Source organism: Neodothiora populina (genome assembly GCF_041146345.1).
Source record: "Neodothiora populina strain CPC 39397 chromosome Unknown canker_contig_1, whole genome shotgun sequence".
Classification (NCBI taxonomy): domain Eukaryota; kingdom Fungi; phylum Ascomycota; class Dothideomycetes; order Dothideales; family Dothioraceae; genus Neodothiora; species Neodothiora populina.
The window spans coordinates 684,147-698,208 of NW_027191419.1; the positions used below are offsets into that span (position 1 = coordinate 684,147).

The 14,062-nt window shown below is 51.6% G+C and overlaps 4 protein-coding genes across 4 annotated transcripts; 1 reads left to right on the forward strand and 3 right to left on the reverse strand.

The window, feature by feature from the left end:
• Positions 1-275: 275 nt before the first annotated feature.
• AAFC00_000197 (uncharacterized protein) lies at positions 276-3,224 on the forward strand (the record flags this gene model as incomplete). The annotated part of the gene is made up of 8 exons (XM_069341264.1): positions 276-389; positions 451-521; positions 574-721; positions 783-818; positions 897-1,393; positions 1,553-1,674; positions 1,756-2,739; positions 2,869-3,224. 8 exons carry the CDS (start codon positions 276-278, stop codon positions 3,222-3,224), a joined length of 2,328 nt encoding a protein of 775 aa, XP_069196409.1.
• A 1,409-nt stretch (positions 3,225-4,633) lies between these two features.
• Positions 4,634-5,530, reverse strand: AAFC00_000198 (uncharacterized protein; the record flags this gene model as incomplete). The annotated part of the gene is made up of 1 exon (XM_069341276.1): positions 4,634-5,530. One exon carries the CDS (start codon positions 5,528-5,530, stop codon positions 4,634-4,636), a length of 897 nt encoding a protein of 298 aa, XP_069196410.1.
• Positions 5,531-6,713: 1,183 nt separating this feature from the next.
• AAFC00_000199 (uncharacterized protein) lies at positions 6,714-7,259 on the reverse strand (the record flags this gene model as incomplete). The annotated part of the gene is made up of 3 exons (XM_069341288.1): positions 6,714-6,960; positions 7,022-7,088; positions 7,148-7,259. The coding sequence occupies 3 exons, from the start codon at positions 7,257-7,259 to the stop codon at positions 6,714-6,716; spliced, it is 426 nt and encodes a 141-aa protein (XP_069196411.1).
• A 2,022-nt stretch (positions 7,260-9,281) lies between these two features.
• AAFC00_000200 (uncharacterized protein) lies at positions 9,282-11,073 on the reverse strand (the record flags this gene model as incomplete). The annotated part of the gene is made up of 2 exons (XM_069341298.1): positions 9,282-10,769; positions 10,873-11,073. The coding sequence occupies 2 exons, from the start codon at positions 11,071-11,073 to the stop codon at positions 9,282-9,284; spliced, it is 1,689 nt and encodes a 562-aa protein (XP_069196412.1).
• Positions 11,074-14,062: the final 2,989 nt, after the last annotated feature.

The window sequence follows — 14,062 nt, forward strand, 5'->3', positions numbered from 1 at the left end:
CTGCCGACCGACCCTACTTGTTTACTACAAGTTGAACATGCTCATCCTTATCCGAAGCCCTGCATCATTCCGGTGTGTGGGTAGAGACATGTCTGTGGTGATCCATGAAGCCCCACGAACCACCTCATGACCTTCATCATGCAGCATACCCCGCACCCCCGCTTCTAACCGACCGTCCATTACCTGAATGCTCAAGGTCCCCTCATGTCTTGTCGTGAGCCATATCAAGTACGGATGTTGTCTTGTGGAGTTTTGTTGGATGAATCGATGGAAAGATGCTTCGCGGAAGAGCTTTGTTGGATCGTCACTTTCTATGTAGACCAATACCAACTGTTGGTATCCAGAGAAGGCACTTGCTTACGCACGCCCATCTCAAGGGTCCTGATCAGGTACTACTAGGGATACCGTACCTTGTTGTTTTCTAAGTTTGATATACTGAGAGTTCATCAGCCACCACTTCTCGAACAGACCATTTCCCAGCATTTTGCATCTATAGTCTCTCAATATGGAGACCGCCCAGCGTTAGTCGGGTTCTTTCGAATGCTTCAAGATTATAGAAACTAAGGATCACAGGGTCATCTCTCGTCACCAGCAGACGACGTTGACATATGACTTGCTAGACGTTTCAAGCAATGCTCTCGCAAGAGGTCTGGTCGATCTAGGTGTTAAGAAAGGCAACAGAGTCGCAGTGTCCTTGGGAAACAGTGTTGAATCCGCAACAGTAATTGAAACAATGGAATCCATTGATAGATATGCGGAAGCATGCTAAGACACTTGAGCAGGCAACATATGCCCTGTTCAAACTGGGCGCAGTCCTGGTAAGTCCCTCGAAAATTGCTATGGTCCCTCCGAGTCACACAAACGAGCATCGGCCTGACCCGATCCGATCAATAAAGGTCCCATTGAACCCAGCATTCAACGCTCAACAGGTCACAGCAGCACTCACACACCTCTCGGCTTCTCATCTGTTCATCAGTACAGAGACGAATCTACCCTGGAAGGATCCGCGAAGCAATTTGCCTCTGTTGGCAAGTCTGATCCCCGACTATCACAGTGCTACATCTACCAGCAGACTCGAGTCTGAAGCCGTACCATCTCTTGAACGGATCATCCTCGTAGACAACTCCGCAGGTCGCAACACCACGGCCACGTTCGAAGCATTGACGTCTTATGCTTCTGTTCTGTGGAACGGTGGTGACGGACGTAGAGCGCTGCCGGAACAGAATCTAGACAAGGATGATGTTGTCAACATTCAGTTCACGAGCGGGACTACGAGTATGCCCAAGGCTGCATGTTTGACGCACAGGAGTATTCTTAACAACGGACGGAGTATCGGCGATAGGATGGAACTGACTGAGAAGGATGTTGTATGTTGCCCTCCTCCGCTCTTCCAGTAAGCTTTCTTTTTCTTGCGCATATGAAGTTCTTTCTGGTAATTGCTCTTGTCTGCTTGCGGTGTCGTTGTAATCTGCATGGCCATGCCGTTACACGAGGGCTTCGGTCTGCGAGATGTGCCATAAAGCCTTGGGACATGGGCTGACTGAAATCCCAGTTGCTTTGGAAGTATTCTAGGTTACATGGCTGCAGCCACCCACGGCAGTGCTATCGTCTTTCCTACCGAAGCTTTTGATCCGCGTGCCACCCTTCATGCTGTGGAGGAGTACAAGTGTACGGGTAAGAACTTGCCTTAGTCTGATACTTCGACCGGCGACGTATTCGAAGAGTGACCTACTGACAATACTTTGTGTTGTATAGCTCTATACGGGGTACCTACAATGTTCGTTTCCGAACTCGAGCTTTTGTCACACTCGTCTACCTCACCTCCTGCTCCAAAAGTCCAGAAACCAAATGGAAGCCTGCCAGGGGCTGGCAGTACGACCACCAAGAACAACACCGTACCTCCATTAGGTTGCGAATCTACTCCTGCAGCTTTATCGAGTTTTGAACCCCTACCATCCCCAGCCTCCTTGCGTAAACATCTTCGCACCGGAATAGCCGCAGGTTCCTCCATTCCTCCCCCTCTCATGAATAGCTTGCATTCTGTCCTGGGCTTGACAGACCTGACCATCTGCTACGGCATGACGGAGACATCACCCGTCTCACTCATGACGACCCCTCACGATCCATTGCAGAAACGCCTCGAAAGCGTAGGTCGTCTTCTGCCTCACGTAGAGGCCAAAATCGTCGATCCGGTCAACAAAGACAGGATATGCGAAATTGGCGAACATGGCGAGCTAGCCGTCAGTGGCTATCTAGTCATGAAAGGCTACTGGGGCGATACGGCCAAAACGAACGAAGTGCTTATTCCAGAACCCAACAACCACGACGACAAATCCCCTAAAATGTGGATGCACACAGGCGACGAAGCAGTCATGGACGCAGACGGCTACGTCTCCATCACAGGCCGCATTAAAGACCTGATCATCCGCGGCGGCGAGAATATTCATCCCCTGGAAATCGAAAACGCACTCTACAGCCACCCGCGCGTGCAGGAGGTCAGTGTAGTAGGCTTGCCAGACGAGAAGTACGGGGAGATTGTGGCGGCATTTATAGTGCCTAGATCTTTCTCGGGGTGGAGAGATCGGGCTGTTATTTGTGCTGCATCAGTAGCGACGACGACGGCGACGACGACTGGCTTACAAGAAGATGTGGTTACTCTGGAGACTCCACGAGTAGACGACGTACCATCAGAAACGGAGATCAAGAATTGGGTACGAGAGAGATTGAGTTCGCACCTCGGTGAGTTATTGCAGGTTCCTACATCTCTCCAGGAAACCCCCCTCCTATCAACTCCCATCTCCGTCCTGTCCCAAAGCAACAGGAAAGCAAACCAAAAGAAAGAAAGAAAGAGACTAACTCAAAGAAAAGTCCCGAAACACATCTTCTACACCCCGCACTACCCAAAGACAGCAAGCGGCAAAGTCCAGAAGTTCATGCTCAAGGAACTGGGTAAAGGGTTGCTGAAGGAGCTAGAAGAGAAGAAAACGCAGGCTGAGACGGCTACTGTTGTTGTTTCGTCCTCATCTGGTGTCAGCGCAGATGCAAGTGCAAAGCCTGATACAGGTGACGTCGAATCTATCATTGCCGGTACAACTGGAGCAGCAGCAGCAGCGGCGGCGGCGGCAGCGACGGCAGCGACGGCAACAGCAACGATAAGCGGAACGAGCATGGCAGACGCTTCTGCGGCAGCGCCAGTGAGTCAACAGCGACCTCAGAAATGCTGAATGCATACCTAGGGACAGAGACAGAGACAGAGACGAAGGAATGACACCAAGCAGAACGTCAGTCAGTGTATCTGAATCCATAGAAAGAGAAGAGCAAAAGACCCCTTTCGTTTGCTACACCTTTCGTCTCTCGTACTTCTCTGCCTCTTGTTCTTGGGTAAATCACTATTCTGTGCCACCATCTAGCGTGAACGACCAGGGCCTACCATCAAATAAACTACTGAGACACAAAATTCAGATCGAAGTGCCAGAAATACATGAAATGGCTACATGAGAAGGAAGTAAGACATCACATCATCGGACTAAAGATATATCACTGAAGGAAAGAGCAGTGAAATGATGTACTGGTGTAGATAGAAGCGTGCTTTTTCCTTCTTCTTCTTCTTCTTCTTCTTCATCTTCTTCTTCTTCTTCTTCTTCTTCTTCAAGAAGCAGCAGAGAGAGGAGGAAGAGGTCTCGATCCGAGGTCAATGTAATGCGAGTCATTTTTAATTCGTCTAGATCAAGATTTGATAAGCTACAGTACCTAAGGTACTGTAGACAGGCGGAGTGGGAACAAGTGACAAGACCTGGTCCTGCTCTACCTTACTTCTCATGTCTAGGCGTTAGGTACATGAGCCAAGTGTCATATACCGTGGAAAGGGTTTATTTGCAAGTGATTTGTTCATGGGACTCTCTACTCGAACGATCTAGTCATCAATGGGTTCACTGAATGGTTCTTATATGCCGTCCTCGTGATGTGATATTCTTTCAATTGCGAGATTAGGAGAAGATCTCTTTTCCTTTCCCTAGGGTATATGAGGCCTTTCCTGCTCTCTTCGACTTCTGTTCGAGCGCGGAGACTTGATCAACAAAGCTGTGACTATGCAAAACCCACAGCAATCCAGAAATACTGGATGTAAAGAGGTTAAGGTCTCCGACCTCGTTTCTTCTGGGGTTTCGTCGACCATTTGTCTGATGCACAAATATACTTTTCTTCGTGCGGAGTTTCGATGTTTTCCTTTGCCCAGTTAAAGTGGACAAGGCGCTAGAGGGTCTTGGATGGGCTTTTCCCTGTCGTACCGATACATATTCTTCCCTGTTCTTCTCGAGTCCGCTAAAGCTAATGGCTTAGACCGAGATAGAGGGGGTTGAGGGCGATGAAGCGCAGTCGAGTGCTTGGACAAGCATCCATGACCTGCATCGGGGTTTCGTTGCATGGCTCGTAGTTGTCCACATTCCGACTCGTCGTTGCTCGTCAGGATAATAAGAGAGAAGTAGTAATAGAAGTCGACGGCTGGTGGGTCGGATCGCCCCACTCTGGGTGAATTGATTATCCTTCTGCAGTGTGATTGCTGTCGGCGGCCATCATGATAAGCAAAAGGCGACTTTCTGGTGCACAGATGATGTTTTCGAGAAAGTCATCCGTCTCAGTATGGACGTCCACCTCCGCCACCGCCGGATCGTCCCCTTGATGATCTCCCACCGAATCCGCCGGCACTGGGTCCCTCGGGGATTCTTTCGCCTCTTCTCCATTCTCCGTTGGGCACGTTAGCACCGAATCCTCGGTCTCGGTCACCTCGGTCGCCCCGGTCGCCATTGTAGCCTACGCCGCCACCACCACCGCCTCGTCGGCCGCCGCCTCTGTATCCATTCTCTAGTCTGCCTCCTCCTCCACCGCCGCCACCGCGTCCGTAGTTGTCTCGGCCCCCACCTCCTCTGCCACCTGGACCACCGTAGCCCCTATCCGCAGGCGGCAAAGGCGCCACAGAACAATCCGACAGCGGCGGCAGGATCGCGCAAGAAATATAGTCGCCAATAACGAATCGCGCTTCCGCAAGAGTCTTCGCCGCGTCTCCACCTAGCTTCCCCAGGCCGGCAGGGTCTGAGACGTCGTCGTGGCCATTGGTCATATCGTCGTCGTCGTCGTCGTCGTCGTATCCGTTTCCTCCTCTCCCGACGACATCGGCGCCGATGACTACACTTCCCAGATCTTTACTCAGCCATCGCCCCGGTCCATCGCCCCCTCCTGACGCAGGTACACTGCGCGTGTCTGGAAACACCAGTCGGTACCCTATTCTTGTGCCCACGGCTGGCGAGGGCAAGAGATGCGGCAGAGCGCTAGAGAGCAGTCCTGTGAGCTCTGCTAAGGTGCATGTCGGCCACGTGTAGATCTGGAGACTTTGTTGTTGTAGAGACGAAGGCGGCGGTACGGTTGTGAACTCCGAGGGCGAGTGGAAGGCGTTGGAGCGGTAGTAGAGGCGCAGGAGGAAGGGAGTCGTCGTTTGTCGGTCGATCTTTTGGTCTGGGGTCGGTTGGAGAGCCATTCTCCGTTGGGCCTTCTGGAAACGTGTATAGAAGTGGTATAGATGGGTGATTAATGCCCAGGCGCGAGCACTTTTTGCTGCAAGAATGACGTGTACGTTTGATCACAGTTGGTATGGTCGTCGATTGCACTACAGGAAATACCGAGTAGATTATGGAAGGCTGTAGATAGACTCCCGATGTGCGCGTATCTGATCTGACTCTTGACAAACAAATGAGTGGATTGACCCTTGGATTGTGACGAGTGATTGAATCGAGGTGTAACTAATCAAGTTTCCTGCCTCATTCGAAGCTGAGAAAGCGCGACTGCCAAAAGACCAAAGAATCTCGCCTTGGCATTACGCTGTTATGCTGTTGTGCATCCGTGCACTCGAGGTATGCACCCGTGCGGCTCTACCTCAGTTGACATTCGACTTCCGCCTCGGCAATAATGCCCTGACTGTGAGGCCCGCTAGCCCTCGTCACATACTGTGTAGTTACTTACCTTACTATACCCGCTATATTTGATTCTGTATACTTGCAATACATACCATCAGAAGTCAAACGGAGACTTGGATTGTGCGTATTGAGCTTGCTGGCGGCCACTCGCCAGGGCACTAGAGTTCTCTCCTGTTGTAGAGTTCCCCCACAGGAGAAAGGCAAGCTCAATCACCAGGCACACGCTACATTTCACCTATATCTCCATGAGATAACGTCAACATCATAACCTACTATGCCTTGCTCCGGGGCGCTGTACATCAGATTGTGGTGCCTGGTGCCTGGTGCCTGTGTCGTGCTCGAGGCTCTTGTGCCTCGCAGCATCGAATAGTTTTTGAGCGCACGACATTGAAGAGTCAAAACTTTGACTCCCTGCCGTCTTTGGTGCTTGTATCAATAGATTATTCTGAAAGGCGTGTTGCATACCCTCATTAGATACCCATGCTTTCAGCGCGGAGGATCGCTGCGGTAGAGAGTGATGTACCTGTGTATGCATGATTCACTCACAGATCTCCAGGTATCTCTATCTTGACAATCACCATGGATTAGGGTGTTTCACAGCTTCAACACTTGATATTGAGTCAATTACGGACGCTATTCGTGCCATTTGCTTTTCGTTTCCATCGTAAATGCAGATCCCTAGCAAGGAACTGGTCGCGTTCCATCGTCACCCGGCTTGAATCGCCTCATATGCGGTTCTCGAGTCATTTAGACAGAGTCTCCTGTGGGTGCCTGACCACCACGACCCTCGGCACCACCAGCGCCGGGATTCTTGCGCGTAGACTGGCCGTCGTGGTGCAGCTCACTGCTCGACTGGCCCTGGATAGGCTGGCCGAGACCGCTGTGGACATCACCAGAGGTTGCACCAGTTATGGTGTCTGCAGCTGAAGGGCCCTTGGCGTCGCCACTTGCGTTGCTTGGAGGGACTTCGGGGTCGTTCTGGGGCTTGAAAGTCCTGATAGATACGGGATTAGTTGTGCGAAATGGTGAGTGACCTTAAGAAAGCTATGATTTACCTATCAGGAGGTGCTGTGCCGGCGGGAAGAGTCTGGAGGTGGAACTCGGGCGCTGCATCGTTGCCGACTATATTGACTTGTTAATACATGGTTGAGGTGATTGTGCTTGTCAAAGACATAGCTCACCCATGACACCAGGCTTGTGGCCACCAGTCTGCATAGGCTCGTCTCTAGGTCTGGAAGGCATGAAGCCATCAGGGTTGCTGTTCTCAGCTGCGTCGACGTTGCGGGATGCCATTATGTGTATTGGTTTTAGAGAACTGCGGTTTGAGGATACACGTAAAGAGTAGCAAGATCGATGTGAAGTTGTTTTGTTATGAAAGAGGAAAAAAATACCAAACTCTACCTAGAAGCTCTCAAGAGCTCTTTTTGTTGTGTTGCGTAGGTGAGCTCAGGTACCCTCACCCATGGACGTCACTATTTCGACATCATCATGCATTCATCATGACTTTGCAGAGGAGAACCGCATCAAGGGGAACCCCTCTCACTCGCAACGGGGTAAGCTCTTTTTGAGTTTACCTTGTAGTTCTTATTTACCTAGATGCAAACTCGATCGATCAATCTATGCAATTTAGATCTATTGATAGCTTGATTGGTTACACTGAATTGAGGGTGACCTGTACCTGAGGCAAGTTAAGCTCAAAAGTGCTGATGGCACAGGCGAGGAGGTGACGTGCTACAAGTGAGAAGCCAAGATTGTCACATTCATCATTATAATATTCGACATCTCCTTGTGTCCACTGCTATATCGTTCTTCATCCATACATTGGGACATAAGTCAAGGTACTAGGTGGAAAGAGGGCAGCCTGAGTTGTACCGATACGCTGAAAGGCCAGGTCTATTCGTTACCGCTGATATTTGTCGGTAATGACAAGGATCCATTAGTATGTCAATCTTGCTTGCAAACGATCAATCTAACTATGTTCGTGCACATGTATGGACCGCTCAACACGATAGGAACAGTTATCTGTAGGAGGTCTCGCAGACTTTAAGAGTCAACAAGACTGTCAGCCTCTTCTAGATACTCTTTCAAAGGAACTGAAATAAGTTGATCGAGCCGGTAGGTGAGCTTACAAATAAGGTAGTGACCATAGGCACTCCTCTTTCTCAACGTCGCTGTCGAAGAGTGAAGCCGAGGCTCTCTGATATCTCACACTGTATTGTGACGACAGGCTAGATCTCCTACTCACGCGTTTCAGATTCCGGTCATCAACGATGGAGTAAGCCACTTCTTGGGTCCCCAGGCGGGCATGTCATACACCAGTGACCTCTGCACTGCGAACGTCGAAGCGATTAGCCGGGGAAGAGACCAGGAACCTGACACCATGCCCTGAAGCACCTCAGTCAAGGATCAAATCTCAGCCCGGTGCCAAGTATATACAAACCCCCTCACCACCCCTTCACTACTCGTGCAGAAACGCATCAGTCCTTTCCTTCGGCTGAAGGAAGCGACCACGACTCAGAGTAGTCTCAATGGATCAGCGAATGAAGACCATGCCCTCGTCCTTAGTCTACTATCCCTCGCAACACGATCATGACTTATACAACGACAACAACAAGGACGACGACAACGACGACGTCAGCAGTAACATCAGCGGCAGCAACGGCGTTGCCCCCCATCGCGGGCGAGCAAGCTTCTGGTGGCATGATCGCCGGATCGAAGACCTAGTCCTATGGCTCCTGAGAGCGGTTTGGAGAAAACCTTTCGGGCGGGCTAGAGAGGAGACAGGGCTATGTCCTTCTCTCAATTTATTCGCGTGACCTTTTCGTCGTACATGCGTATGGGGGTGGTGCCTGCTCTTGTCGCGGGGTCTGTTGTGCCTGCCTCGGTGGTGGTCTCCTGTCTATACGGATGACAACCAACCCTACTCAGGTGAGGGAGTGTTCTGATTTGCTTTGATGGAATGGAGAACGACAACCAACACTTCTCAGGAGAGGGGCTATTTCGATTTGCTTTGGTGGAGTGGAGGTTATCGGTAGCTTTCATTATTGGAAGTGGAATCGAGATTGACACTTGGATGGTGCCGAACCAGGGCCACGCTTGGTCAAGTGAAGCGTGTGTGAAGCCTCGCCGAACAGGGCCGACTTTATTTTTCGAATTCTTTCATACTACTTTTCACTTCTGAAACGCGCCGTGAATGCGTGGGTATATCGTCCTTTGCAGGGAAGGGTAAAATTTGATTGGTTTAGAGGCGTGGTATTGCTCGTCTCGCTTTTGGAAGTGACTTTAACCGGAGATGTTGAGCAGGTCGAGTCGATCCTAATCACTCAGACCAGCCCACTCGTCGTCGTCATCATCAACCTCATCCTCTGCATCATCTGTTTCTTCCTCCTTCCCATTACCATCGCCGCCGTCCTCTGCACTTCTCACAAACCCGGCAACAAAGAACCCCATAGTACCCTCATCGGTACCTTGTTCGCACCTGATACAAGCCTCATTCAACGTCTTCGCATCAAGCTTCGTCTCCTTCAGCAACCCTTCCATTCCCTCTAATGCAGCAGGATCGCCTCTCCTAGCCCACCTCTTCATTCCGTCAACTTGGTCCTCTCGCTTCATGATCTTCCATCCCTGCTGCTTGGCAACCCCAGACGCCAGAGCTCTGAGGACCACCTGCTCGTTCTCCTCCGCGTGGATCGAGCATGTCGAATACGTGATTCTGGTCGCGGACGGGAAACTGAATGCGTGTAGGATGATCTTTAGTTGGAAACCAGCTAGGTTCGCGAGACGAGTCTTGAGCTTCTCGGCGTCGGTTTCTTGCTCTGGAGTCTCTTCGCTGAGTTCGTTGGTCGCGTTTTCGGTATCCTCTGGGGTACTGGCGGCACTATCTAGTGCGGTGACCGCCGCTGCTGGCTGTCTCAATCGTTTGCGTTTCTTGCCAGTGAGTATCACGGGCATCTCTGATGCTGCAAGCGGTAGGTGCAGCACAGCTGTGTCGTCCCTGCCGATGATTCCGCTGCCTGAACAACTCGGGTCTAGGAGAAGTGCGCCCACATGTACGTATTCTGCCGAGTGAGGCTTGATCCTGGTAAAGTCTTGAGATGCCTTTACGGTGACAATCCCATCAGCCCCGGCTAGCTTGGTCATTTTCTGGAGGATCTGTGCTCGGCCGGGATCGCGCTCGCATGCTGTGACTTTGGCATCCGGTGCTGGAGAAGTATGAGGAGACATAATGGCCGCGAGATGAGTGGTCTTGTTTCCAGGGGCGGCGCATGCATCAATGACGTGGCCGTCAGTAGGTTGCGGATCGAGGAGATATGCTGGAAAACATGAGGCTTTGTCCTGGAAGATAATCTGACCGGCTCGATATGCTGCGTGTCTCGAGAAGTCCGCACTAGGATGTATGGCAACCAAGTCCGGAATGTGTTCATCTACATAGATTCCTTTGGGAGTGGTGGCAAGATCAGTCAGTGATTCGACCCTTGCATAGCCAGCGAAAGTCGTAGAAAGTGCCTTGTCAAGCGTAGTCTTGATAGCATTGACGCGTACCCAACGAGGATGAAAGGCCGACTTCTTGCCATCACCCTTCCCATCTGCCTCGTCATCTGCTGGAATGGCAGTGTTGATATGAGTCCGAAAAGCCTCGACGGAGGCGAACCCGCGCCGAATCCGACATTTGGTGAACTCGGCGTTGAGTCTGTTCTTGTGTCGAGTGATTGCGAGATACAAGATGTGCTGTTTGGGAGCAGCCACGCCCCGTTTCGACAGAAGCAGGTCGTGTGTGAGCAACAGCGCAAGCGTGGGCGTAAGCTGGGGGCTGAGTCAGTCATTGGTAAAGGTAGCACGCCCGCAGCTCACTAGAAAATCAAAAGACTATGGTAGTGATATCGATACGGAAATATAATATATCTACCTTTTTCTCGTGTTTCAGGATCTCGCTCCTCTCTACGACTTCCTTCAGGACAGAACTCCATTTGGTAGCTTCGGCGATCACAGCATACACAGCTCCGGGCGGGCTTTTCAGGTCCTTCTTACCGAAGATGCGATTCTTGAGCGAGCCCCCTTTTGCCTCTGTGTTGCTGAGGATGGCGGCAGCCTCAAAGTACAGCGACATCGAGGCGGCAGTTAATATTCAGGCTTCCTTAGATATGACCCTTCTGATAGGTGATATGATCCGCAAGGGCAAGAAAGAGGGTTCTGATCTATGATGAATTCACCACCTGCATATACCAACCAGAAGTGTCGCCTAGGGCCTGCCTATCCTCAACCAGAGTGCTGGAAACGATTATTGTGCAGTAAATGTACATTCTATATCATATTTTACCTTCTAATATTGATTCCCACGCTACTGCGACAGAACAAAAAAACTACAGCGGACATAGTCGGCGATAATAGATTATCACAAGTCAAAAGATCTTTAGGGCTGCTCGGTTCTCAGCGGATGAGCGGCAGCGATCTGACAGCACAGCCACCGAAGATCAAAAGCTTGGCTCTTCTCCTTCTCCGACGCAGCGGTAAAGAATGACGTTCGGAAGGACTGTTAAGGCAGGATCCGGAATTGGGGGATATTAGAGAAAGCGCGGACTTCCGCTGTTTTGGGCTCTTTTGGCAGTGGAAAGGGAGCATTTGAAAGCATCCATTTTCGATATGTCAGACTATATATACTCTACTAGATCGGTCGTCGGCGGTTTTATACAGTGGTAGAAACGATGGGTCCCGCCAAGTTGTCTTGCCGCTCCATCCGCTCTGGAGATTCTGAGTAATTACCTACCTAGAAACATAAGCTGTGTTGTTCTATCTTAGCTGTAGTTTGGATTCCCCTTCATTGTCATCACCTCGCAATCCTTTGTTTCATGTGATCGGGGCTTAGATGTTTCGACGGAGCATGATAGGATTCCGTTGACCACCTTAGATCGCGGGTGAGACAGAAGGCAGATCATATAGATGAATGTCGTATGATCAATCTGCAAGAACAAGGGAAAAGATAGAAGAGTAGAGGATAGCCACGGGCGATTGTTTCGATTAGACAGAAGACAGATGCTATGATGAATATGGCACAAGAAACAGAAGTAGCAGGCGGCGTGACTGCACCCCAGACAACACGACGGGCTCTGGCCGATATACGCTACAACTCCATCCTGAATGCGGATCTGGCAGGAACATCGTCTGAAGAGGATTCGTCAGACAACCGCACACTAGCACCACGAGATGCACAAAACCTGGTTGGAGTCAGTCTCGGAAGAGCGCAGACACGCATAAAGTCGGCACACACGCCGGCAGACGAGAAGGCCGCCGTCATCGACGATGCCGGTGGCTTCTTCGAGGGACCCCCGATCCCAGTCAACGCAGAGCTAGACGAAGACGAGAGCGACAAGGACGACCTCGGAAAGAGCAGAGATGGCGCCAACGAGACAAAGGAAGAGCAGAGACACGGGAGGCCCTTTACCCGATCCCAGACCGACGACACTAACACCACCACCCACCGTCTGCCTTCGCCCTGGAGAGCCAGCAGCTCGAGGCCACTCAAGACCGACGACGACCGCGTGGGATCGAGAGAAGGAGTGCGTCGTAGAGCCACGCTGGTTCCGACAAACAACAAGACGGAGGGATGGAGAGAATCAATCATGGCCAGTCTTCCAAGTCTGCCCAAGCACTTCACCTTCAACTCGCCCTTCTCCTTCAGCCACGACGACCAGAAACGCAACCACCGCCAGCTCAGACGCTCTGGCTCGCTCTTCGCTTCTTTCACTTCCTCGAGCGACTCTCCCACACCGTCTTCACCACGCACCGACAGCCCTTCGAGGTGGGCAAAGCCGCCAATCACTCCGGAGCCTCGAGCAACTACCAGCTATGCCGCAGTATCACGCCCACCGGCACCAGAAAGGCCACCTGCTGTTCAGTTGACCAGGTCACACAGCGCCCATGGACTCCTGCGTCGGTCCACGTCCGATACCTCGTTGCAAACCTTCCGCAGCGGAGCAACTGCGCTTTCTCGTGCGCCCTCCTTTGGCGACGATTCTCGCTTCGAGCACGTTCAAGAGCAGGTCAACAGCCGCATGAAGGCCATCAGAGACAGCTTCCAGGACACCAACATCAAACTGCTACCCTCTTTACCGAGTCTGCCCAACCTGTCGTCTCTGTCTCACCTGAGTCTCAACACGTCGCACGACAGACGCCCCGGCACCGGCGACAGCAGAGCCCCGGGCACCGTCCCTCCTCGTTCTAGCACATCGGGCGACATTCCGAACAGATTACCCAGGAAATCCACGGGCGACACGTCCCAACATTTCCAGTATGGCAGAGCCTCTACCAACGGCAGTTCTACCGGAAAAGCCACTCCTTCACATCCTCACTTCGCCAAAGCTCTGGCAAACCTGACTGGCGATGTTGTCATCATGGGTGGATACAGAGGTTCCATCTTGCGGTCTGCCGAACCGCCACATCGCCAGCTTTGGGTGCCCATCAAGGTCGGTCTCAACATACGCAAAGTCGACTTGGAAGTCGGCTTGAATCCAGAAGACGACGAACGAGCCGAAGAGAAGATTTTTCCCAGCGGTATGCTCTCACATGTGGGGCCGGTAGACATTTCACGGCGCCTGTTCAAGAGACTGCGCGCTTGTGACAATGCAAAAGCGGGAGAGCTGCGCGTTCACGACTATGGTTATGATTGGCGTCTGGAGCCTGCATATCTCAGCAAGAGGCTGATCGCCTTCCTCGAGAGTTTGCCATGCAACCAGACCGACGTTCCCAAGGAGAAGCGCGGCGCTATCGTGATAGCGCATTCTCTGGGCGGCTTGATCACCCGCCATGCTGTCAATCAGCGACCTGAACTCTTCGCAGGCGTCATCTACGCTGGCACACCCACGACCTGTGTCAACATCCTTGGGCCTTTCCGCAATGGAGATGATGTGCTGCTGAGCAGTAGGGTACTGACTGCTCAGGTCAATTTCACCATCAGAACAAGTTTCGCGTTGCTACCACTAAACGGACGATGCTTCTTCAACAAAGACACAAAAGAAGAATTTCCGGTCGACTTCTTCAATCCTGACGATTGGATCGAGTACCGTTGGTCGCCATGCATCGCTCGTCCGCTCCCTGCTCTT